Source organism: Takifugu flavidus, chromosome 7 (assembly GCF_003711565.1).
Source record: "Takifugu flavidus isolate HTHZ2018 chromosome 7, ASM371156v2, whole genome shotgun sequence".
Taxonomy (NCBI): domain Eukaryota; kingdom Metazoa; phylum Chordata; class Actinopteri; order Tetraodontiformes; family Tetraodontidae; genus Takifugu; species Takifugu flavidus.
Window position 1 is genome coordinate 8,602,877 of NC_079526.1, and position 27,164 is coordinate 8,630,040.

Here is a 27,164-nt window from a genome sequence, read left to right on the forward strand (position 1 = left end):
TCTTTTAGTAAGTGCTGGCTTCATGATTATTATAATTTCTTTTATTATCCAGTTTTAGTTTTAATTAATTAAATTTTTTTAGCAATTGACCTGCTCCATTGCATTTTATCAATTATTTTTCCGAGCGTTACATTTTGTTATACTAAAATTTCGACTATATTTATTGCCAGAAATTATTATTATTAAAGTCGAAAAATACTTTTTTCTCACTGTAATTACGTAATAACTTAAAAGTCCACCTCTGTGATAGACTGTGATTAGTAAGTTTTCGCTTTTATTTTCCCCAACAGTATCTTTAAAACATCCATATATTTTTTTTGTCAACGGTGTACAATATTGGCCCAAATCTATTTGATTAAGCTTTGTTTTCTGCAATTAACATAAAAGGCATGTGTGGATAGGAGTTTTCAGTTGCCGTGGCAAAAAGATTTGTATTGTTAACAAACGCAGTTTTTGTTTTTGTCCAACAAGTGTCGCTGTTCTTATAATAACGGACCGTCACCCCCTTTACGGTAATGTTCACGCGCTGGATCTTCTTCCCAGATAGGAACAGAGACAATAGAGCTTTACTACGGATGAATAAGAGTGTCACGTATATCTGCGTTTGCCACGCAACGTCATGACCCGGATTAATTAATTCCCTTTGGTACAGACCTGTTATTCTCTGCGTCTCCAGAGCGCACTTCACTGCCTTAGCCAATAATAGTCAAATCAACAGCATCTCTTCACTACACACAAAACACAAAACTACTTCAAAGGGTAGTTTTGTAACAAAATCTAACTTTTCCCTCTTACTTTATTTTCATTCGCAGCAAAAGCAGGTGCGACCAAAATCCACTGCATCCCTGTTCCAAATCTTTGAAGTGTCTTAAGTGGTTCAAGCAGGTTCTCATAACCAAATAGCTTTTTTTTACGAGCGGTCCCAACACCACACCAGTACTGCGCGCACTGCTGACGCAACCACGTCGCTCTGGCTTAATGCGATGGCGGACCGCAATGTCCGCAAACGTGCCCAGGGAGGGACGAAGCAAAGTCACTGAGGCAGTGCCACCGGTCCTGACAAACCACTGACACGGCAACGTAAAGAGGACACTGTCAAGTGCAGCTTCTTCGTCAGATACTATGCGGGACGGGATCTGCTCGGAGCGCACTGTCCGGGACCAACCAGAAGTGGAGTGAAGTCGAAGCGGAGTGCGCCGCGCTGACGCGCCGCATGTTGATCCAGCCAAGTTGACTGAAATAACAAAAGTCGCGTCGACGGAGAAGGGGACACCCGCTCTCGGATCTATTGGAGGTTTTAGGGGACACTTGTTCCGGCAAAATGAAATTCGCGGAGCATCTTTCGTCCCATATTACTCCAGAGTGGAGGAAACAATATCTTCAGTATGAGGTAAAGTGAAATTTGTCCTTCATTTCAAATAAAAATCGTATGAGTCTTTGAATTTTTTCGGGAAAAGTTGAGCTTTGGCCTTGATATCCAGCCATATATATATATATACTATTTACGCATATAGATATTATTTTGCTTGATATTTTTCACTGGTCTTCCTCAGAGGGCAATAAAAGAATGGAGATAAGGGGGTGTCCTTTTGTTTATGGAGAGGAAATTGGCTGCGGTTGTTAAGAGCCACAGGGAGCATTTAGTCTTTATTATGCGTGTGAGGTGTCCAACATTAAAAAATGTACTAAAGGAGCAGTTTGATTTAAAAAAGAAAAAAAGAACAAAGATACAGGAATCACATTTACCGCTATAATTAGTAAACGAGTTTCTTATTAAAGAAGACCTTATCTTAAAATCTTTAGCTGCCTTAAGTAATTATTTTATCCTCATCTTGTCAAAACAAATATCGTGTTCTTATTTTTTCCACGTGCTCTCTGTCATACTTTTGTTTTATCGTAGGTTTATTCAGAAATTTACCTTTTCTTATTCGTTAATGTTATTGCAACAGCTTAACCTAACAATAAAAAGCTCATATTGTGTAAAAATAAAAAACACAACGCACACAAAGCCCCAAAACATTCCCCTCAGTATATTTTTGGTGGCATTATATAATTGTTATAAATATTTCACACAACATGAATCACTGGCGTATGAATCAAGCAAGGCTTCATCAAACCCGACTGGATTTTTAAGAGACCCTTGTGCACATATGTGATTTGTGTGTGGTGTTGTGTGGTAGCGGAGTCTTTTATCTTCACACCCCCCTTCTCAGCTTTGCATCTTCAACACTGAGAGTTTCGTTGCAGACATGTAGTGACAGCACCCACTGCTCGATTCCATTTGGCTCTATGAATTATAGACAAAGAGCCTGTTCCTTCAGCCTCAACATCCTGCATCTCAGACCCAACACAATCTCCGCGCTGGTTTTATTTTGGAAACATGCCCTGAATGTGGTGATGAGATGAGTTTGAGTGCTCCAGCAGACATTTGGTCTGGCCCAGCCTGCCCTCAACGCTGCATTGGAAAGACCTGCAGGTCGAATAATTAATGCTTCAAAAAAAATTTAGACACGACAGGTGTGCAGGGACACATGGGCAGAAATAATCCACTATATAGAAATGCATCTAAATTGGAAGGCTAAACTGAGTCTTTGTGCGCGTAAAGTGACGCATTGCGAGCCCAGGGACGGATGCATGGCCGTGCCAGCCATTTTACACCTCCAGTCTTCAGCTCAGCACTCGCTGACCTGAGATGGTTGATGCTACATTTCCTCTGTCTTTATTCCTGTTTAAACTGTTTTTCCAGTCAAGCTGATAAATTAACATTCAACTAACATACTCTTTTAAAAAAAATAGAAACATTTTTATATACATTATGTGTGATTGCTTCCCTTTTTTAATTCATTGAAACATAAACCAATTTTATTAGAGCAAAACTACAAATCTGTTCATGTTTAAATGAGAACAGACATAAGACATATATTCCATATATATGGTTTTCTGCTATAACCTTCCTTGACCGGATTCCTCCCTGCAGATTTTGCACCTTTGCGTGTATTTTGCATCGTTTGGACTGAATTGAACACTGTTACCTCCTGTGCGGGTGGGCTGGGAAGAGAGTTCCCACATAGAGCTACACATGTGGTGTCCTTTAAATGACATTGAGAAACCCAAATTTAAGGTTAACAGATGCGTCTGTTAATCCCGCAGCATATTTTCACCCAAACGATGACAGCAGCTCATCAGTGGGCTGTGCTTTATTACAGCTGCCAACACTGGTGCCTTCTTGTGCTTCGATTAATTAACCCTCCGCACAGTTTATGTGCTCCTCCCTGTTTGAGAGCTCGCTATTGTCTGTTTAGATTGGACAGCCAGTCTCCATGCGTATTAGAGGCGCGCGGCTGAGCGGCTCTTTCACCAAAGAGAGGCTTTAGTTAGTGAAGCACCTCATTTGAACACGGCAGCATTGGCGAGGAGATTGAGTGATGGAGTAATTAGGTGTCTGCTTTAGCCTGCAGGGATGTTAGTTCCAAACCTATATGCTAAACAGCTGTTTGATATGGAAGCGTACGACTGCATGAAGGATTGTGATAATATGTGCCTCTAAATGAAATGTCAAATTCAAACAGGCTTTCATCCAAAAGTGAACTTTCTTTCATGAAAACAGGTGTTTACACACATTCTACTGCAGCAGCAGTTAACGTGCAGATATAAAGAGTGAGAGTTGCAGGTTTGTGTGGGCGAGAAATCAGCGCCACTTTTGCATTTACCTCTGCACTCTCATCACTCCTGTATGCTTACATGAGGAAGAGGAGGAGGGGGAGGAGGAGGAGGAGGAATAGAGTGCCACTGGAGTTCCACATCTAAAATTCAAACCTGTGTAGTGATATGATGTGGATGGAACGCAGGGGCCTTTGTGATTTCAGTGAGGCATCGCTCTTTGTTCAAAGGTGAAGCCTTTGCTTTCGCCAATTAATCTAATTGATCTAGTTGTGCTGTGGAAACCAGAGCAGTTATCTCTGTACCCTGACAGAGGTTTTGTTAATGGCATATCAAATGTAAAACACTGTTCACATCAACACCAGCGCTGATTTATTAGCCTGTGTTCCTGCACTGGACAAGGCGACTGCTGAGAAGAGCTCTGCTTTCCATACCGCTCTCCTTCCTCGACATTCCTCCCCCACTGGGAGGACATCTGGTCCCCAACCAGACCTGCCCTCTCCATCCCAGCTCCTCTCCCTCCATCCTCTCTGCTCCTCTTCCAAGATGCGGGGATCCGCTCGGAAACCGGAGAGATTCAAGTGAACCGCCACTGGCTTCCGGTCAGAGTCAGGGATCTCTTGAGACTAATGAGGCATGCTTCCTGATCTCCCACATCTCAGGGATCATTACCTGAAGGATTTCACAGTCTAGAACTCAAATATGAGCTCCCAATTAGTGTGCACTCATGTCCATGTAAGTGCCTATTGACCTAAGTGGACACGTATACGTCTGAATGGAACTCCAGTCCGGTGCTTCTGCCACATGTTTGTTTTAGAGTCTTCATTGTGCTGCTGGCTCCATTAAACTCAATTATTGTTGACAGGTTTCAACACTGGTTGCTGTCAAATCAGCAGATTTTCTTCAGTTCCCCAAAGAAACCCACTGAGCCTTTTGCGACACCCCCCCACCCCCCACCCCCACACATCTCATTGCCATAGCAATGTCTGTTCCCCCCAGTTTGATGGGAGGGGCTTTCTGTTGGTCAGAGTCCGTTTCCACAGCAGCAGTTTGTCTCCTCTGGTAGAGTCAGAGCTCACGTTCACCTTTCGGATTAGACACCACTGAGGGAGTGTCGCTGAGCTCGTGGTGCAATTCACAGAGGAACTTAAGTAGCAACTATCTGGCTGCTGCTAATGTGGCTAATGTGCAGCAGCTTCTGAGTGGTTCCCACCCCCACGTCCCCCATATGGGATCACTCCTAACACTCTCTGTCGCCCAGCTGCAGGTTGTATGGGAGGTGGGCAGAGATCAGCCCAAACATGCACAGTGTCACATCTTTAATAATTTGTTGAGATGTACCTGCTAATCTGTCAGTTTATATGATAACCCACATCAGCCTGATGATAGACAAACAATCTCCTGTAACCATTTCTCTCTCTCTCTCTCTCTCTCTCTCTCTCTCTCTCTCTTCCCTCTGTCTCTCCACTTCCCTATGTCTCTGTTTAATCTGTCCTTTTAATTACAGAGGAACATCTTCATAACACAACTGTCTTATTAAATCCAAACTGTAATTTAAGCTCTCATTAGTTCAGATATTAATCATGAGCTTGAACAGTGATCACATTTTTGATTAAAAAGAAAACCAAACAACTAGAATTAATAGAGGATGCATTTGAAACTTTACTTCACAGAGGGGGGATTCAAATTTATCCTCTTGTTAATTCCAGTTGTTTCTTTCTATATGTCACATACATTTAGATGAGATGATGAAGTCAGTACTTATGACGCTGTTTCCTCTTCCTCTTTAGGCATTCAAGGAAATGTTATATGCTGCCCAGGATCAGGCGCCATCCGCCGAAGGTAAGGTGTCTGTCTTTGCACATGCACACACTCATGCACATGCACATACTCAGGCACACACACCAGAGCCCTCTGGCCTGTTTGGGCATCCCCAGAATAACAGACCTTCATCTGCTAAAAATAGTCAGAAATCATTGCTGCCACTCACGTCTCCAGGCTGTAACAAAACCAAACGAACCAGGATTTTCTAACTCTCGGGTTCCTTTTTTGATAAGCCCAGAAGCTCCTTTTGTGTTCTGTAAAACCTCCTCTGTCCTAATCGATGAACAGAGACCCGTTTGGAGCCAGCGTTCTGCTGGACTGCTGGCTCCCACCGCACCAGCGACAAAGACGAACACTGGCTATAATTAATCTCTGGTGTTAAGCTGCAAGTGATGAGAGAAGGAACGCAGACCATTAGCTTTTATTTCAGAATGCTATTTTGTGCAAGGAAATAAGTTTATTTAGCAGGAAGTCTTATTTTTACGCCTCAGAGATGTGCTGATCCATTCGTTGGACACAGACGTGCGTCTGGGGGGTGCGGGGTGAAAATTCTCGCATCTCCACTCTGAGATGAACGCATGTGCTCGGTATGAGTCTGCGGAGAATTTTTGATGGTTTGCCACCTGGTTCTCCCTCAGCTCCCACAGACATTTAGCATTTTAGGGGGACTCAGATCTGTCTTCATGTGGGACTTAACTGACTGAGAGCAAACGTCTTTTTCATGGCAGCTCACCTTTCAGAGCAGTCCCCTGAGGCCGTTAGCCATTGTGAGGGAACTCAGTGGATGATAAATCGTTTCCCGTCTTAAGCTTAAGTTGTGCTCGTGGGTCAGTGCCTCAGTCAGCCTGTCGTAGGAGCACGGTGAGTCCTGTGAACAGACAGCAGATCAATCCATCACTACAGAATCATACAGTGTGGTGATGTTTCAGCCTGTGCTCACAGTGAAGCACTCAAGCCTTCCTTTAACTGCTGAGAGAAAGTGTCTAATGAAAACAGAAGCACACAAACAATGGTATTGAGTCCTGACCCGGCTTCTCTCCCCTGGTCGGAGATTTGGCGGCATTTCATAAGAGAAACGAGATCAGTGTGTTATGAATTCTGTGTTGACGACTGCAGCGCTTTTCCCTCCACATCCACCAGACCTGAGCCATCACATCTGATTGAGTTTCAACTGGGGCAGGAAGATATTGGGGGGGGGATTAGCTCTTTATTTTGTGAGGGTGGACAAAGCATTTGCACATTCCTGCATGCAAAACACACAGGACGTTTGGGCTCGGAGGCAAACCCGTGCTGCAGTTCACGATGTGAATATCAGCTTTATTTTTTTCTACATCAACCATTCAGTCTGCTTTGTTTCTGTTGTTGTCTGACCTTAAATTTGTTGTAATAATTCTACTTCAGGGTTCGGGCAGAAAAAAATGAATGGGGTGTTTATGCCACGATCTGTTGATTTTAAAACATTAGCATTTTGCTGGTTAATTGAAAAGTAAATGTTTGATTAGAAGGTGTGCTCCATCCTGGCTTTACATCATTTCTTCTGTCTACTCTGCTGTTTTTTAAAGAAGCACCATTTTGGTATTCAGAGGATGTTTCCTTTGCCTGAGGCAGACAGTTTCCTGGGTTATAACCGCTATTTGCTCAGCAACAGTGTTCTCCCAGACGGAGCGGTGTAGTCAATACTGTATACACCCCAGTCCTGAGCAGGCAGCACTATTATGATTTGATAACTATAATTATCACATGTGAGATATGTGAGTTATTATTTTTTTTAAAAACAATCATGATACACCCAATAATGATATACCCAGACAAAAGCAGCTCTTCAGCAGCATTTTCCTTAAATCCCTTTGAACACCAGCAATTAAGAGAGCTTGTTGCACATTCAGACAGGTCCTGTTACCTTTCACCTGCCTTTGAGTTCCTTTGTTCTCCCTCCATTTTTCCACTGGCCCTCGTGTAACTGTAATTAAAACATGCCTGTGTCTGTGCTGTAGGACAGCTGGTTGGCTGTCAACCCCCCTCATTCCAACCACAACAATGAGTTATGTCTCATTCTGATTCACTCAGTGTGGAGGTTATTCCTGAGGTCTCAGAGCAATGGCTCAGGATAAAAGAAGGTACAGCGTTGAAGAATGTACGTGCAACTCACACACATGCACCAATAACATTTCCTAAACATGTTTATTAAACCTGCAGAGAGAAAGGTTTCACAGTGCAACCTGTTCCTCTGCTGCATCAGTCCGTCCCTGTTACACTACTCTGAAAATAGCCCTCAGTCTGCTGCGGGATCTCTGCTGGACAGGAAGTGGGAGCTGTGGGAGGATGGTAGTGATGGGACGGTCACACTTGTACAGGGAGTATAAACTCGCCAAATCAATAAATTGTATAGGAGACAATGTGTGTGTTTATGGGGAGAATTATTCAATTAAGGTTTTGAGCAGACTAGAAAGTCAGGTTGCCTCTCCTGCATGCGCGTTTTAGTTTTGCACACGTTTGCTTTGTGAACCATGTTGAAATTTTGCCCTGGCTGCTACTGAGCAAAGATAAGGTGTCCGCTTTTATTTTAAGAGTGCTGCGGTAATACAGGCACCCCGACGTTATCTCAGAGCTGGGATGTTGCCTTTGTAGCAACACGTGGACAGGAACTCCAATGAAAACTTAAAATACATACTTGAAAATGTAAGTAACAGTATAAGATAGAAAAAACATCCTCATCAATGCTACTCACATGAATGGTGATCACCAATGGTTCTATCTGATGTAAGGCAAATATAGCTTTTTTAATTTAATCTATAGAGAAGAACAATACTTCACCTCAGGTCATTTGTATGAGAGTGAGCACGTGATCACAAAGTTTATCCACATTCTTAACAGCAAGGGCCCGAGTTGTTCATTAACTATGAGCTGTTCAAACACAGCACACGAGGGGGTGTGTGCGTATGTGTGTGTCAAATTTCTCCCTGTCCATATGAATATTCTTTATGAGTTCTGCTGAAGGCCTCAGGATTTGAGGTCAGACCACAGATGAGGTGAAGTCGCATTTATTTGCCTGGTAGGATGCAAAACCTGTCCTCCAGGACTGGATTTGGATTAATTTTGATCAGAACATGATGAAGATAGATTTTCTTTTTTGGTTTGGTCTGCGAAGCTTTTGTTATATCGACGTCTAATGCTGTAAATGGGCTGCGTTTGATAACAAGAGAATCGCCCTCCTAATACAGACACAACTTTCAACCGGCTCTAAATGGCTGTTTTCTATCGTTGTCTGTGTCGCTTGCTTGTTCACATTGTGACAAACACAAAGAAAGGTTAGTTGGATTCTGCTGGCCTGCGTATTACAGCCTTGATTATTATTCTGCTGGTGTATGTGGAGGAGCGGCGGCTGTTGGGACTGTTGCTGGTTCCTCTCGGCATCTCTGCATTCAATCTCGTCACTCCGGTTTTGACGTTCCTCTCTTTTTCTTTCTTTGGACATTTGACTTCAAAGTTCTTTCTTTAGGGCAGCATAAAAAACACAGTTACTGCAGGGAAATCCTTTTGTTTTGCCATGCAGATACTACGCCTCCATAGTGTTTACTATACAGGACTGACTGCATCTCTGTATTAGATTAGTGAAACCATACACAGGAGCCCTCCCAGTCACAGCAGCTGTGTGTGTGTGTGTGTGTGTGTGTGTGTGTGTGTGTGTGTTGTGTGTGTGTGTGTGTGTGTGGAATAGAAAGGCAGATAAATGCTGACAGGATGGAATGAAATCAGGAAGGCACAGACAGATGGACAGGCAGACAGACAGGTAGACAGGCAGGAGGGTTCAGTGGGACAGTCGTGGGGCAGTCATGGTCTCCCACCAGCTTGCATTATTGATGGACTCTGACAACCTCCCACCCTCGTCTGCTAATTGCTGCATTTTAAGAAGGTGGGGTGTGTTTATTTGATCCTGTATCTAGGTGTGATCTGTGTAAGACCACTAGGCTAAAGCCACTAAAGCTTCATGGAAATGCCAGGTGTTAGCATAAAAGACAACAGCTGTCAGGTAGGTCTATTTAAAGTATTAAAGACTAGATTCTTTGACATGGCTGCATATCAGTTACCTCTAATCAAGCTGACGGGATTTGTTTTGCACAAATTCATCCTTCAGAGTGGATTCAGACCAACATTCCACTCCACAGAGAAGTAATGGAGGTTTGTGGCGGTGGTTCGTTTGATGTGGCTTCTAAGGGTATTAGAGGGGAGGGAGGATGGGGGGAGGTGTTCAGGGTCAATAAGAACCGAGCATCTTTATTTCAAGGTCAGGGACTAATCGAAGTGAGCTAATGATCAGTGAAGCAGATGATTGGTGACAGGATGATGATGGAAGTGGATGACTACGGCATCATATGCGGCTTCATGTTTGAAATGAGGATGGAGCAGGGATGGAGACTGATAACAGCACTAAACAGTCTGAATGTGATCGCCAGTGACCAGTCTGGAGCAAAAAGAGATGGAGAGTGAGCTCTTACAGGCAGCAGACGGAAAGAACAACTGAGTGGGAGGCCCCTGGGCTCATCTCCAATGCGCGCTGCCCTGCATTAGCACTAGAGCCATCCTGCAAGACACGGAGAGAAATAAAACCTTGATAGATGAAAGTCTTCCACCCGTCTTCCCATCCATCCATCCATCCATTATTCATTGGTGAATTAGATCTCGCTTGAATGAATTAAAGGGAAAGGTTGTGCATGCATGTGCGTGTGTGTGTGTTATAAGGATTTTGGAGGAAGGGTATTGTGGATAGCAACTGTTGTGGCTTTGGGAAAGGGTGAGGAGTTCATTCAGATGAGTATTTGGCCGAGGCAGAGACTTTGGGTAATTTATAGGATCGAGGATGAACTCTAATATGGACAAAATGTTGTTGGTAGAGTTAAAGAGGAAAAAAGTTATTCTAAAAACTCCTAAAACTAATAATACCTAACTGTATATGTACACACACACACACACACACATATGTGTGTGTGTGTGTGTGTGTGTGTGTGTGTGTGTGTGTGTGTGTGTGTGTTGTGTGTGTGTGTGTGTGTGTGTGTACGTCTGTTCTGGCCTTGACAGATATCCCCCTGATCTCCACAGCACATGAGAATGCTGGCATGTTCAGTGTAAACAACTCTTGATATCTTCATCTTCAAAGATAGACGGAGGCTTAACGCTCATTCTTGAGATAAACTCAAATCAATCTGTACACGAGGCATTCCGTAAAGGTTAAAGGAGCTGAAATCTTAGAGCGCGTGATTTGGCTGGTTGCCAGGTGAGCGTCACCAATGACCTCAGCAGTTCTTGAGCATGAGAATTATGAGAATCAGCTGTCTGTTTTGATTAAAATGATACATTTGCAGAGATCCAAGGGGGGTGGGTTGGTGTATTTGTTCAGCATTAATAAGTTTAGCCTCATAGTTTAACCTCTGTTATGAGCTCTGTTCTATCAGCCAGCATATGAGGCTCCTCATTCTGAAATTAATAAAAGCCAGGACCTTCATTGCCACTTAAAGATTTGCCTGAACTGTGCACTAGTTGTCGAATCTCAACAGTCTGAATAACAGCTGTTCAAATCAGCGCTGATGGATAGACAAGAGCAGAAACGCATGACCTTGTCTCTGTTTTGATGGTTTTATCTTCTCACAAAGCAGCTCTCTGCTTGACTTACACACACGCACACACACACACACACACACACACACACACACACACACACACACAAACACACACGGGCACATGAGGAGGTGCAGGCTGTGTGGGTGTGATCATGAGCTATAGGTGATAACAGCAGGGCCATATGTCTGCTTTATTTCTGGTGATTTACACGACAACCCATAATGCCACTGCATGTTCGCTTTCTCATCAATTCATTCTAAAGCTTAAAGCAGGTACCTGGCTGTTCCATGGTGGTGGTGTGGGGGTGGGGTCAGACACGATAGTCATGGCTGAGCAGGAGACACGGTGTCCTTCACCACACTGGTTTGCTGCACCGTTACTCTGGAGAAAAAGCCGGAACCGGCCTAAAATTGGCTGACAGGCATGAGAACCTGGCGCAAACACACAAATCCCTCTCGTTCCTCGCGCTTCACATATGGCTGCCTCTTCTGTCTCTATATTGCTGTATTGATTTTCAGCTGATTGTCAGCACAATCTGGCAGCAGTGGGATCTCTATCAGAGCTGATACTGGATGGAAATTCCTCTTTGACTTTAAATTGAGTCTGGCCACATGGGGAATTTGCCTGAGTTTGTGGATTTAGAGAATAACTGGAAAAGGAAAAGTCAACAGGAGGCTGAAGCCCTGATATGACAGGTGAAATTAGAGGGAAAACAATTCAATCCATTTAAACAGCTATACAAAATGGCAGCAATAACTAGCCGTGATTTATGTTTTATACATTGGAGATGGAGCGAGTGCCCTTTAGGGGCCAGACAATTATTGGTCTGGCTTGACTTTCTTTGCTTATTTACACCATATTGCCTTCTTCTTATCTCGACACCAGAGGAGAGAGGTATCAATAATTCACTCCGATTGTTCCCTCACGGACGCCAGTCTGTTTCTATATTAAATGCTGAATTATTAACAGTGTTTGAGATAAGAAATGTGGTGAATCTCCATCTGGAAATGGCCCTGCCACTCAGACACTTTTGACAAGATGGTTTTCCAAAGTCAAAATGAGAGTTTACACCGAGGAAAAACTGTAGATCTAAACACCCGATCCAGGATTTGTCTTCATCGAATTTCAGAATCATTCAGTTAAAGGTCGTCAGCGGGGGTTTGTTTTTAAATCCAATAACAAAAAAAACGGAAATCAGATGTTCTTTTCATCAATTTTTTAAATGTCTGAGGCCCAGGATGCTATTTTATTTATGTATTTATTTATTTCCATGGTATTCCATCCATAATTTGAAGAAGTGGCTTCTTGACTTCTAACCAGATAAGCTATAAAACAGTGAAGCTCTTCAGTGGATTATCAGCCACAGTAGCTGTTGTCGCTGCTTTGCATTTCCTCCTCGGGGCAAACTGCGCGGCTTCTTCTTGACAAGTGCCATCTGATAATTAGGAGTCATAATCAGCCCATTAGTATGCAGCTCAATTGAGCAGAGAGGGGCTTTTTTTTGTTTCCCTGGCATCAGCAGTAGCCATTTATGAGAGGATTATTGTAAATGTCTTGTTGGGCTTTTTATCAGAATAAATTATATGTGTAATAACTTAAATTGTCTCATTGTTATTCTAGAAAGCTATTGTTTATAATGTAGACAGGCAGCAGGATTTACTGTTATTGGCGTGAAATTAATATTGCATCCAATTTCCAGTTTTGCCAAATTGGTTTGAGCATTTCCACCTTGTTTCTTGCACCTCTCCACACCGAATTCTGTCTGTCATGGTAACCATGGCACCAAGAAAACAGACCAGAATAATTTGAGCCTGTTTTTGTCCAGGACCCAAACACATTAAGTGTGTAAAAAACAGAACTAATGGCTGAGAGGACAGGAGGAATTTTAACGGACCACAAGTCTGGAAATGTTTCACAGTTCTGCCTACCTGCAAATGTAGTTTCCCATATTGTTTGGTATCAATATTCATCACAATAGAATTATTTTTGCCAAGAACTAAATTGCATCCTCTTTATGGAAGAACAAAGAAACTGCAAAAACATTGGAGAAAAAAATGACCTTACAATATTCAGAAAATGTTTTTCATAATTCATGCTGGAGAAAAGACCCACATCCAATCCTCGAGGGTCCCAAAGTGTTTATTTATTTATCTGTTTGTGTCAGCAAAGTAAAAAAAAAAGTCAGTTTGAGCTCCTGTAACAAACAGTATATATATTACTAAATAAAGGAGGACAGCATTGACTGCTACCACATGCACTAAAGCCTATAGATTACTGTAAAACCCGAAGAACTGTATCCGCCATCACTATACTTTCACTCATTTTTTCCTCTTAATTTCATCCAGGATTCATTGTGTAGTTTCAGCCTTGTCACTTTTGGACATATACCATTCTGTAGTATCGTAATGTAAAAACCGGGTACTTCCCGCACATGTAAATCATGTTAATGATACGACATTCAAGCCCCACAACTGATCTAATCGCGTCAGGAAATTGGTTCTAATTCGATAATGCCCTGTGTCGGATTTCTTCCTCTGTGCCTTGATGGCAGAGGTGGGCTGAGCAGAGCGACAGCTCATTCATAAAGTTACAGGATTCCAATGAGAGAATGGAAACATGCTCCACGTAGTTGAGCTTTACCAGAATTACTGCTGACTATGTTGTTTAATCTTAGCTGACAGTTAGCTGGTGTTTAATTGTGTCTCACCCTTTCAGAGGAGCACTAAGGAGGCCAGCAAGCCCACTAATGTGTTTATCCATAGCTCTGTGTGGTCCGTGGGACAAAAATACTTTCACCAGTAAACGAGCTCTGTCTATCTTTATCACACAGCATAAAGATTCAGTCTATCAGCACCTCTCTTTCTACCTTAAGATCTTTTTTCATGAAGTTGCTGCAGCAGATTATCTGTTTCCATCTCTAGGTGTCCTCCATGCCTTATTTCACACCAGCAACCATAAATCTCCTCTGTGGTCTCCTCTTGGCTTGCAGCTCCATTTTTAGCGTCCTTTAAAATATCCACTGACCCTCTGATGCACTTGACCCTGTCTGACCTCTGACTGTCTTTGTGCAGTCCAATCTTCACACAGAGCCTATGAATGCTGCCCATTTTTCTACGACTACTAAAACACATTTATGTCATCTCCTCTCCACACGCCTTTCCATCAGCTACCTTCTCAATTTTGTTCTTTATTCACTGTCTTATCCTCTTAGCCTCAATAAAATATATTTTAAAAAAGCATGGGATTTCAAGGTCATTCATAGTTCTGTAATAATCTATCTCTCATCTAAGTCCTGGTGAAAGTTTCAGGGGGGATGATTTAAACCCTGGATAAGGGATTTTATTATTTCTGTCTCTGTGGGGACCTAACCTTAACCTTTGCCCTAACTTTGACCTTAATCCAGTTCTTAACCTTAAAACCAAGCCTTAACCCTCTGAAGTTACGCAGGACCAGCAAAATGTATAAGAGTAAACAAACACACAGGTTTTTGTGTTTGTTTGTTTGTTTTAAAAATCAGCCCAATGTGTGTGTTTTTGTCAAAATGGAGGAAACAAACCCAGACAGACAGAGAGACACACACCAGGGAGGGAAATTTAATCAGGAATCCAAGCCAGGAACTTCTAACAGTAAAAATAGCGCTCTGATGTGACATGATATTGTACTGTGCTGTTTATGGGATGCTTTCAGCCCTGTCTCGCTGCAGAGTGTCCACACATTGTGCAATATTTACTGTCCCATGCTAGGGAATTTCTTGTTTCATCCCTGCTAATCTTCAGCTTTCTAAAGATCTGCTATATTTCTGTTTGTGTGTGTGTGTGTGGTGTGTGTGTGTGTGTGTGTGTGTGATTTTGCATGTTTGTTTGTGTGCGTGTGTGTGTGTTTCTTACATTTCTGCTCATTTTGTCCCCTGAGTGAAGCTGTTTAATGCAAGTCTTATCAAGTGACTGCAGCTGCTGTTGTAAGAACCAAGGTAACCTGGAAAACCTGCCTCTCTCTCACACACAAACACACACGCAAACACACACAATGCTGAAGGATTATCCTGAGAACATTATTACATTACCACCTTGTTAATTGTGCAGAAAGGAAGCCGTGTAGAACATATTCTGTTGCATGTCTCTTATTATTTGAAGAGTTTCCTGCATTTATTATGAAAATCAATTCTGCTTATGTCATCAAAATGTTAGTGCAGTGACTGTAACTGTGCTACATACTGCATTCAACAACCACACTAACGGCCATATTGCATGAGACTAAGTGTGATATATGATATACATACTTATATACATACTCAGTGGAGTAGGTAATGGTGTATTTGAAGCTATGGTAACATCCCTGCTGTTGGTGTGATGTTGTAACTGTACCTCTCTGCCCCCGCTCTGTTAATGGACAGTCAATTTCTCCCACCTCCACAGCGAGGCCCCGCCCAGCCTGACATGGTTTCAGTAGCGGTGCAGAGAATAACGGCCCCCAGTTCGGTCTATTGACATAGCACTTCATTGCTGTTTATGGCCCGAGCAGCTTCACGAGGCCTTCATACACCTCAAATATTACATAATAGCATATTAGCCTCTATAGTTAAATACTCTCATTCAACAACACAACTACAAGCAAAATTAAACATTTTACAAGTGTTGGATTGAGGCTCAAAGTATCAGCCTCTGGATCAAAACATGGGCATAAATCAATAACTCCTTTTTATAGCTTTTAATGATTTGTTTTCAAATACATGAATGATAACATTGGAAGTTGTGGCCCTGGAGACATATATCACCGTGTTGGGTGCTTGTGGAACGTGTCACCTAAAACTATCATGGGGTTAAATATCAGATTAAAAGGAAAAGGCAACAGAGAAAGATGCCAGCTTGTTGGAGGTGGTATCAGAGGTGCATTGTATGGCAAATGCTTGTACAGTTATTCATCTTTGCTGAAGAATAGAGAGAGAGGGATGAGAAGAAGGAGCGGATGGGATGTCCCTGTCGGCGTTTCTTCCTCTCTTCCTCAGGATCAAACACAAAGAGTGAACCAAACATCACAGGAGTCGTCAGTCACAGTTAGGCTAACAGATTGCCTTGCCCAAACTTATGTTTGTCAAAGTGTGTGTGCGTGTGTGTGTGTGTGTGTGTGTGTGTGTGTGTGTGTGTGTGTGTGAGGGAGAGGACACAAGTGTTATGAGTGCCAATTCAACTTGTACTGTCTCAAACTAAACATGAACTAGTTTTTTTGAGAATAAACCCTGCACAAAAGCACACACACACACACACACACACACACACCACACACACACACACACACACTGTGTAGCTCATGAGCTCATGTGTATAGCCGTAAGGGTATCTACTAATGCAACTGTATTTGAATCCCTCAGATCCACATAGCTCACGATGCGTGCTGGCAAGTCCACCCAGTGCTCAAGTGGGCTTAATCTAATATCTAGTTATGATTTTTGAAAACTGATTATGTTCATGCTCTTTTACGCAGCACAGCCTTCTTGTGTTTTCAGAGATACAGTTTTTAATGATCATTTAAACAGTTATTAGCAGGTATTGATCCAAATATATCTCTCCATGCTACTTGAAAATAATAAAATTTAGACTTACATTGGTGCAAATAACATTTTGTCCCGATACATACATGTCTTTGGCATTCCATGCATGTGTCTTGTCATGCAAATGACACAATAAAGAGACAAATGTGCCACAATCTGTAGCTCAGGTACTACCTAGTAGGCAGGAGATGATGAGAGGGGGATTTGACCCCTTTGAACCACAGATGGCACCCAGACTGTGGAGTGCTTGCTCATTGGGTTGACTGGGATAAAAGCTCCATTGAACAGCAGCTGCTGGACATCAGTCATGATTGGCTAAGATGGGAATTGACGGCTGTGATTGGTTGCTGTTAGATACAGCCTGCTGATTCTAGCCATCCCAGTTGCCTGGATACAGCCATCCCTTAGTGTGTTAGTGGCCTTGGCAGAGTGACGGACAACATAAGTAGTGTGCAGAGGAATGTGTCAAAGCTTTGATTACTCTGAAAATCTCTTTGTCTTTCTTATTTTCATCAGACAGTTTAATGGATAGGTTTACGTGTCATTCTTTTGTTCTTCAAATGTGATGATTCTACTGTTGGTGATGTTTTCTACGTTCCCGCGTGCACGTTACCTTGGCGGCCTTACGCAGCTCTTTTCCGTCTCTCTAGGAGCTTGGCTGCAGATTGTTGTCATGCACAGCACCTTTCTCTGTGTTTTCCCCATGCACTTAGTTGTGCACACACTATACCACTGGGCACTGTTACACACGCCAAAAAGATCCTAACCTAACCTCGTAGCCCCACCATGGAGAGGAAAGTGCATCCGCCGCACTGCGAGAGTGCGATGAAGACATCAAAAGAGAGACTTTATAACATTTGGAATTTTAAAATAAGAAAATAGAGATTCTACCCAGAGCTCCCCTGTCATTTACTGTGTCTGTGGCTGCTGTCTGTGAAAGTAGATCAGGTTGTTAAATGTTATGTGCTCAGTGGTCAGTTGAGTGACCAGCGGGCCTTAAACAGGCTGTAATTAAACATGACAATTACGGTGGCGTCCGACCTGGTTTATCACTTCTTGGGAGTCGGACATTCGCGTCCCATTCAGATATCGAATCTTTACTGACTGACCCCACCAACCCATGCTGCTCTGCACTCTTTAAAGGTGACGCTAAGTGATTTCCCATCAGCTGCTGCCGTTAACAACACCTCAGCTACTTCGGCCCCTCCTTCAGCGATTATTGTTCAAGGCCGGTGACATGCTCCCGTTGAACCCTTCGCCGTCGTTGCCTTGACAACGCTCTCTCACTGGGCGGGGTACAGCTCGCTTTGCCAGCGACAGCGCGATAAGTGCTACAATTATGTAAATTCTGTCCAACCAGAGTGTTTTTCTAGATGAAACATAGCTAACTGAACGGCCTTCTGACGGATCCTTTCAGCTCTGAGATCTTGGATGATAAGTCCTTCTAAACTACGTGTGCACAGCTTCACACATTGCTTTTATCATATTGCTCCATTATGTGTATGCCTGTCTATGCATATGTGCATTATCCTTAAAGAGTGAGTCCCAGGGGCTGCCTTTGGCTTTGGCAAAAGCTCTACTCCTGTTACGAGGCTTAGAGGATCTCACTGGAGCGATCCGGTCCAAACTGAACTGTGTGTGTAGTGTTATCTGGTCTTAAGGATTAAAAAAGGTTTGATACAAGCTGCTATGTAGCAGTTATAATTGATGGGGGCCATATTAGAAATGTACCCTCTTTATGAGCTACGTTAATTGTCAAGTTAAAGCGAGAAGGAAAGTTTGTGTTTAGATGGGAGTCGACTACTTAGCAGATGTAGTGGAGATGAAATGGACTGGGTACATTAGACGTAAGTGTTCTCCACAGGGAGCGATGCTGCAGCTAAGACCGCAGAGCCGAGGCCACCTGCGGAGCTGGGTTACTTAGTGGTGTTTTGAAAAAGTTGAGTGCTGCGATTTCTCTCTGCTGACTCAGAAGCTTTCCCGCGTGAACAGGAAATAGCACACCCAGGCATGCGGTCTTCAGCAACGGTGCACCTATTTATTTACATGCATGCATGTGATAATGTGATTTAGTTCTGCAGACCTGTCACAATCATAACGCTCCTTATGTAATCCAACTTTATATTCTCGTCTTCTTCTTCTCCTTGACCACTTTATCCCTTTCAAGGTCACAAGTGAGGGTGCACATGTAGGCGAAGGCAGGTCGCCAGTTCATCACAGGGCCCTATGTGACCATTTGTGGGTTCCGTATCTTGCTCAAGGGTACCTCGGCAGTGGTCTGTAGTTGTTGTGGCACCTTCCCCTACTACCAGATCTCCTTCCATGTTTTGTCTGAACTGGGGCTCGAACTCGAAAATATTCAACATGACAATAATCAAAATAGCTCTAGGATGACACAAGCCAAGATTCTGTGTGTAAACAGTGTTGCGGGGCAACCGTGTCCCCATTGGTAGATTCTTGTGTAAATGGCTGATTTGGACTTTAGGGTCTTTTGTTGTCTGTCAGCCAGTCCATGATTCTTCACCCATCCTCCCATCCCTTAACTGGGAGCTGCTGGCCTTTCATCCCCTCTCTATTGAAATCGTGCGTGTCTGTGTGTGTTCAGCAATTACAGCCTCTCCACCGTGTGTGTGACTGCGCGACCTCCAAGAATGTTCACATTAACAGTCCTGGTGCTGAAGATGCCTGACGCTGTTGTCCATAGATGGAACACACACACACACACACACCACACACAAATATGCACACATGCACACCGTGATCGAACGTGCCCCTTGTGTGTCTCTTTGACTGGCATTAGAACGACATTAGAATAATAATAATTGCAGGGTTGGTCACAGAGGGGCCAGCTGTTAAAGGTCACCACAGACCGGACACAGAGCTTCAGCTGTGTCACATCCTCATTGTCCTCATTAACCTAACAAACGCTCATTCAAACTAAAGGATGAAGTGGGACCATCTCAGTGCTGAAAGGAAAACCATCCATTTGTTTGCTCATTCATATAAGTGCTATGACCATTTATTGTTGCAATTATCGTCGCTATATTGGGTGTTTATTCCCAAGGCTGAATATTCATGACCTTCTAGAAAGGAATGACTGAACAGGCTCCCTCACCATGTAGATACGCGTAATTAGACAGGAAACCAGAGCGAAGAGAACTCTTTTTTTCTTTTTCCAAAGTAGGAATTCCATCATCGACCATCATCGTTACCTTGGATAATAAGAGGAGTTAATATACACACACACGCACACACACACATGCTCCTCTTTCGTGTTCTGTAAGTCACGGAGACGTGATGAAACGTGGGCGGAGACGGACCGACAGCCTGTCAGAAAGAAAGCACCGTTAATTCGCTCTGATGGTACATTTAAGAAATACATTTATTGGCCACAACAGAAGAACGTTGCTTTGTTCAGATGTTTTTAAAAAGGCTGATTACGCATTCATCTCCCTACTTGCACCTCTCGTAGTTGTTAATGAATAGACCGGAATATCATTCCCATCATTCTCGGTGTCTCAGCAGATGCCGTGTTTGTCATTCATACTAGTTTTTGGATTCCTTCCATCTCCTGCTGGCCCCGAGGCCAAGGTTCACCTCGCCGTAATCACTGCCAGCCCACGCAGGACCTTTGCACCATCTCTGCTTCTGCTGTTAAAGGAACCAGTGCAGATGTTTGGGCTTCACACAGTGGTGCAAAAACAGAAGGCATGAAAATGTCATGGAGGACTGGCCGGGAGATTAATAACATGTAAGAGGAACCTCAAATTTAGCTGTGACTTCAAAGGCAAAATAAGATGATTTATAATTACACAAGGAAGAAGTAGGCCCAAGAAGATTCTAAATATTGTAAATATTCTGTAATATTCCTAAAATTCTTCGATGTTTCAGGTTTCTTAAGATACCGTTAAAAATATTAAGATACCTATTTACCAAATGACATATTTTACGTGTAGGATCTCGTTCCCAAGGCCAGCAGCTGCAGATCCAGCAGCAGGGTTGGTACCTGTAGATTCTGCGGGGCCTCTGCTGCCACATCCATCACAATAAAGGTGTTTGTGTTGAGCGCGGCTCTACACGGCGGCATTTTAAGGCCCTTAAAGGACAGTTGAAGCTTGGTGTAATGAATAAGCCATCAGCTGGGCTGGGGCTCCCAGCTGCCGCCAGCACCTTCCCTGTCACATCTATCATCTGCTGGGAGGGGGCAATAAGCACAACGCAAAGGTCTGCGCACCCACAGCAGTGTCTTACAGGTGTGTGTGTGTGTGGGTGGGTGTGTGGGTGTGTGTGGGTGTGTGTTTGTGTTTGTGTTTGTGTTTCAATACAACAGGGATAATCTGGGTTTTTTTGTTAAATTCTTAATTAGAAAGAAAGAAAGAAGAAAGAAAGAAAGAAAGAAAGAAAGAAAAAGAAAGAAAGAAAGAAAGAAAGAAAGAAAGAAAGAAAGAAAAGAAAGAAAGAAAGAAGGGAAAGGATTGTCAGGAGAAGGTGGGGACATGATGGAGGTGAGAGGGAGAGGTTGTCCTGGTCCTCAGGGATTTGAGAGACACAAAGAGCTGCAACTCCCAACGGACCCCCCTTAAAGACACACACACACACACCACACACACACACCACACACACACACACACACACACACATGCATGCACGCCCACTCCTCCCAACTCCCCCATCATTCCTGCTTTTATTACTGGCCTGATTAAACTCACCCACCATCCAGTAAGGTAGCTATTATGTATGTCGATGAATGTTCCCAGTTATCCAGGTCGAAGAGATTTCTAGGCTTCAGTTGAATTTTCCTAAGTCAATACACAGACACACACACACGCACACTCTTTCTCTCTCTCTCTCTCTCTCTCTCTTTTCTCTTAGACACACTCTGGCATTTGTATGGTCACACCCATTCTGGGGGTCACATGACAAGCCTCCATAGTAATAGAACTGACATAACTACACAACTGTCATTCCTAATAATTGGACAGTTTATTTTGGGGCTACACTGATCTGATGTGATATTTACCATTTAACGTAATTTACACATACACACACAATTTTGTTCATAAGGTTCATATTCAACAAGCTTATGCAGCTAACAATTTCATCTCCTTACATCTGTATTACGTTAGAGACCCACAAACACCATTGCTCCCAGTGGGACTTTCACTATAAAAGGTTTTCATTTCACTCTTACGAGTGTCAGGAGTGTTTTTAATGTACACACACACGCACACACACACATGCTCGGTCGGTCTGAAAATCAAGGTGATAAACTGACAGATCCTGACACACAAATGAAAACTACATACTACTAACCCTAACCCTAAACACGGAGCCTCGCCCGCACCCTGCTGCTCTTCTGGTGATGTTGAGTAGGATCTGCACAAACGTCTGCTCTGTATTCGCTGGATCTTCTCTGCTGCCTTTGATACGCACATAAACATTGTGGCCTGCTGATTAAATGCTCTGATGCCTTGGAGCTACATGCATGAATGTTCTGGGAAACTGGACCAACAATATGGTTTATTTAGCCAGCTCTCACTGGCTGTTGCCTTTTGCCAGCCTCATTTCACAGTCAGTTGGTGCGTATTGCTCTTTTCCTCTGCTCAGTCAGATGTGTAGCCTGGCCTAATCACAGATCTGAGTATTGATTTCCAGCCACACAGAAAAAAGGGGGCTGCTGTTTGCCATGCAGTACAAAAGTACTGAGTGGGCCTAATCAACACCTATTGATTATGTTGGGCTGACTGCTTCCTTCTGCTGTGCAGTTTTGTGTTCAACCTGCAATGCGGATCTCCTTTGTTGGCGTGGAGATAAAATCCCGACCTGGAACATTTGTCCTGACCCGGTTAAATAAAATCGAGGGTAAATGAGTGATGGTGAGGCGGCATTTCATGGAACAATCAACACGTACGCCCACCGCCGTTTTCCTATCGCTGAGCTTTATGAAGACATCAAGGTTTGAACTCACACCCAAATGAGAGAGAACACCTGCTCATTCGCATGCATGCGCACAGGCGCACGGGATATTGCAGCAATTGGCCGCAGCAGCGGAGGGGCCACCTCCCGGAATTGGTTGCTAATGGCTACAGGATCCAGGGGAGATGTAATGACAGTGTCACGCCCAGCCAACCAGCTTTCAAAAATGGTACAAGACACACTGAAAAGCAAGTGCATCAGCAGCATGCACACACACACACACACACACACACACGCACGCACACAAACGGATGAAAATGGAACAGTAATTTTCCTCAAACCAGGTGCTTTTGTGTTATTATAGCTGTCAAAAATGTCTCCAGGTCTTATTTTAAAGAAAATAATTGTCTTTTCAACATAATACATTATTCTACAGTGGCCTTAAAAGGGCTTTTCTTTCATGTTCTGTTCATTCCTCGCCCCTTTTATTGTTTTTCCCATCTTATTTCATCACGCCAGGCCTGGTCCTCCCTCGCTACTTTCGGCCCAGCGCAGTTCATTTCCTCATTTCATCCATCAGCTGTGTCAAGTCTTTCCGATCAGATCGACAAATGGTGCAGCCGAAAGCAGATCTCTGCACTTTGCAGTCGTCTTTAGAACAAATTTGGCCTTATTCCCACCTTCAGTCTCAACGTTTTTTTGCTGTCTGAAGCACTCTTACAACACGCTGAGTGTGTGCAGTGTAACCTCGCTGCGCTGGAGCAGATTGAGATCAGAATAGAGCCGATGCAGATGATGCAAGGCCATGCAAAGCCAACAGGACAGCTCCTCTGGCTGCGTTGTTCACAGGGGCACCAGTCTTACATGCCAGCATCAGATCGTCTCATTAGGGTTGTGCTCATGAAAGCACCCGAAAAGTCCTGCTGTACATAGACCCTTTAGTGTGTATTTGTGTGTATTTATGCATGTTTGTGTTTGTTACTCTGACGGTAGATTACAAAACGTACCTGCAGACCCCAATGACGTCTTCTGAGGACGCAGACTGCTACATGCATGTTAGTGGGGGCCTGTTTGTGGTTTCCGCCTGGTTGCGTGTCTACCAGCTGTCATGAGGTGCAAAGGCGACAACTTGTTCCTCAACACTGCTGAGACCAAACTACCACAGTGGACGAAAGCAGACATCAGCCCCTGTCATCAGTGGGGACGGTGTGGAGAGGGCGGTTGGCTTCATGCTCCTGGGCTTCACCATCGAGGAGCACCTTACCTGCGGCCCCCACGCCCCAGCAGAGACTCCCCAGGAAGCAACAACTGTCTGTGAAGCTGGTGGCAACCTTCCGCCGTTGCCCTGTGGAGAGCTTTCTGCTCTATTGTGTCTGTATTTGGTTCATCAGCCACAGACAGAAAAATGCTCCAGAGAGTCATCGCCACCACTCAGAAGATCATCGGCTGCCCGAGCGCACGTTTCCTGCTGCCTCACAATAGTCAGAAACCTAGTGAAGGACTCAGCTCATGGTGGACACCCTCTGTTCAAGCTGCTACCATCAGACGGGAGATACAGAGCTAATCTACCTACCTACCTACCTACCTACCTACCTACCTACCTACCTACCTACCTACCTATCTATCTATCTATCTATCTATCTATCTATCTATCTATCTACCTACCTACCTACCTACCTACCTACCTACCTACCTACCTACCTACCTACCTACCTACCTACCTACCTATCTATCTATCTATCTATCTATCTATCTATCTATCTATCTATCTATCTATCTATCTATCTATCTATCTTCAGTGAGCCACAGGGGCAATATTGTGTGGACAGAGGCAGAAAGGCTGCAGCGGGAGGCAGCAGAGGGGTGAAATGAGACATCAGCAGCGTTTCAGATGGTCTCTTTATCGTCACTGACAGGACGAAGATTAATATCAGTCATGTTTGTGTAAGACTGAGGGGGGAACATAAACCTTATTGTGATTTTAATGAGGCGTGACCGTGTTGAACAGGCCCGACTAATGGGGTTAAACTGCCTGTTGCTGATCCCGAGAACAGACCAGAGGGTGGGATGATATCAGCTGAGGGGTTTTTCAGCTGTGGGGGAAAGAAATAAAAATAAGGAAATTATTATTTCTTATTTCTGCCCATTTTTTTGCGCTATTCTTATCCTGCAGTGAATTAGATTTCCCTAAAAGAACTAGCTGACATTGAGACTTTACAGTAAAGTTATTCTTACCCCAGAAAACTTACGAAGCAAGAACACACACATGATTATACAGACACACTCCTCAGGCCAGGCCTGGTGTCTTTGCTGCGGGAGCCTTCTTTGTTTCTTTTCCTTCCTGTTGCACACCTGATCTAATTTCCTCAGAAGTTTTTTGCACGCTGCAAACTTTTTTCAACCGTCAGCAAACTGAAGCGCTGCGCAGCCCTGTTGTCCTGCTCCCCTCACAGCAAGCCAGTATGATAAACCACACAGAAAATATCCATTGTTGGAGCCGTCCTGAAGAGTTTTTGCATAGCTGATGGCGTTTTAACAGCTAAAATGACAATGTTAAAAGAAATCCATTTATTTCTCCTTTTATGTTGGACAGAAGCTCCATGAAATCTAATCTTTTTGATTAGATTTGCTGGGATTGTGTTTAATAATGGATCTGGGTTGTGCGTGTGTTTGCATACTAAGACACTGATACTCATCCACATCCTTCATAAGTGAAAGACCGTGCTAAAGGAATGTGATACTGGGAATAATCAGATGAAAAACCCCTCTGAAAAATGCAGGCCTGAGAAATATAAGCTGCCCAAATGCTCCACGGTTCATTATAAATCAGAAAAATCCCCTGCAGTTCTTGCTATGAGATTAATATTTTCGTTCTATTACGTCTAAATATTCTGGTCCTACGAGGGTGTCGGATGTCTGGCAGAGTTCTAAAAAGTCTCAGCCAACATTTTTACCTGATGAATCAAACAGTGCTGAATTCCAGCTGTTATCAGTTTGGCTTTTCCATCCGACTCCATCTACCTGTCAAGAGACATCCAGTCTCTGATCTTCAAGGTCCTGTTTAGAGAAATATTCTTCCTAAAATGTCTCTCGCTCTGACTGTCAGAGATAACGCCCCACATCAGCATAAAGGGGAGAGAAGGGGAATAAAGACAGTGAATTGTTGACTCTCCATCTTCCCACAATCAATAATACTCTGAACTTCCTGTTTGCATGATTGGAAGAATTCGTGGCCTACTTATTTGCCTTTGCTCTGTTCCACCTCATCTCCCTTATTCCCCTTTAATCTCCTGCTTGCGTTCGATCATCCTCATTTATCTCCCCAGTGAACATTTTGAATCATCACAGTGTTTTTTGTGCTGTCTGTTACAAACCTGACCTACTTTGAAGGCCTGGCAACTTTGTTTCAGGAAAAAACAAGTTTTGAATATATAAAAACGGCCTATTGTGAGCAGCTTAAAGGACAACTGGGCTATTTAGACAATCATTTTACGCTACACTCGTGGGGCTGATCAAGTTGACCTTAAATAGTCCAGATCTATCATTGCAATGACAAATTGCTGCAGCAGTTTAGCAGGAACGTGTTTATGGCACCCGTGCGCACTATTGCTGTCGCTCTGAAGAAGCTAAATAGAATTCAGACAGACTCAAGTCCAATTTCTTTGCAGCCCAGTTCTCAGGATGTCTCATCTATCTTTATGTCTGTCGTTGCCCTTCGGCAGCATCTATTTTTGTCTCATCGTAGCCACTTTTGCTGAGTTTCCACCTCTCTCCATCCACTTCTCTGGTCTCTTTTGTTTTGTCTGGATCCCAGGAACATCTCACACCCCATCTGGCCCCCTGCATTGACTTGGCTGCTGGTAATACACCCATCACGTGTGAATCACACTCGCACCATCTTCCTTTATCTCTCCCGCTCAAGCACACACACACACACACACACACACACACACACACACACACACACACACAAAGACACACACACACACACACAGATATTAACACATCTCAGGGTGTGTCGAATGTGTGATTCTCTCTCGTCTCGCTGCTCTTTGCCAGGGTAGTGTGTTTCTTTGGCGCCCCTCGGCTCGTAGTCTGGCAGCATAAACATGCAGGGCGGTCCGGGAGTAGCTCCCCGTCCCGCCTCGGGTCTTCCATGGCCGGTGGTGTGGCCCAGCGAGTGTGCATTCTTAATGCTCCCCTGGCCTCGATGAGGGAGATGATTGGTAGAATTAATTGTGGCTGCAGGGCCGAATGGGAATAGAATGGAGAGAGATGGGGAAGGAGACGGGAAGGGGGGGTTGTTTTTCTGAATTTAGCGTTGCGTTTCCGTCTTAAGAGCCTGGATTCCTGCGCCCACTCTCTTTGTCTTTTTATATCATAATATTAGTCCAGAGTTAACGCAGTCCTATTTTCTTTTATTGCTGAGTTTGTCCTTCTCATTCGTGAGTTACGCTTGTGTGTTTGGGGAGATACCAGAGAGCTAATAACAGTTATAATATGATGGCCCTGTTTAGCTCCCATGACAGGGATATAATAGGAATATAGTTAGAGCAAATCTTGCAGTGTGGTGTCATTAAATGAGATAAACTGACTTCAG

The 27,164-nt window shown here is 43.7% G+C and overlaps 1 protein-coding gene across 1 annotated transcript in view; it reads left to right on the forward strand.

The window, feature by feature from the left end:
* The first annotated feature begins 930 nt into the window (after window positions 1–930).
* The window catches only part of xpr1a (xenotropic and polytropic retrovirus receptor 1a), a 41,733-nt gene continuing 15,499 nt past the window's right edge, over window positions 931–27,164 (forward strand). The window contains exons 1-2 of the mRNA XM_057037201.1: window positions 931–1,390; window positions 5,451–5,502. Of these exons, the coding sequence (XP_056893181.1) occupies window positions 1,322–1,390; window positions 5,451–5,502 (121 nt within the window). The 5' untranslated portion in view covers window positions 931–1,321. The remainder of the gene's footprint in view (window positions 1,391–5,450; window positions 5,503–27,164) is intronic.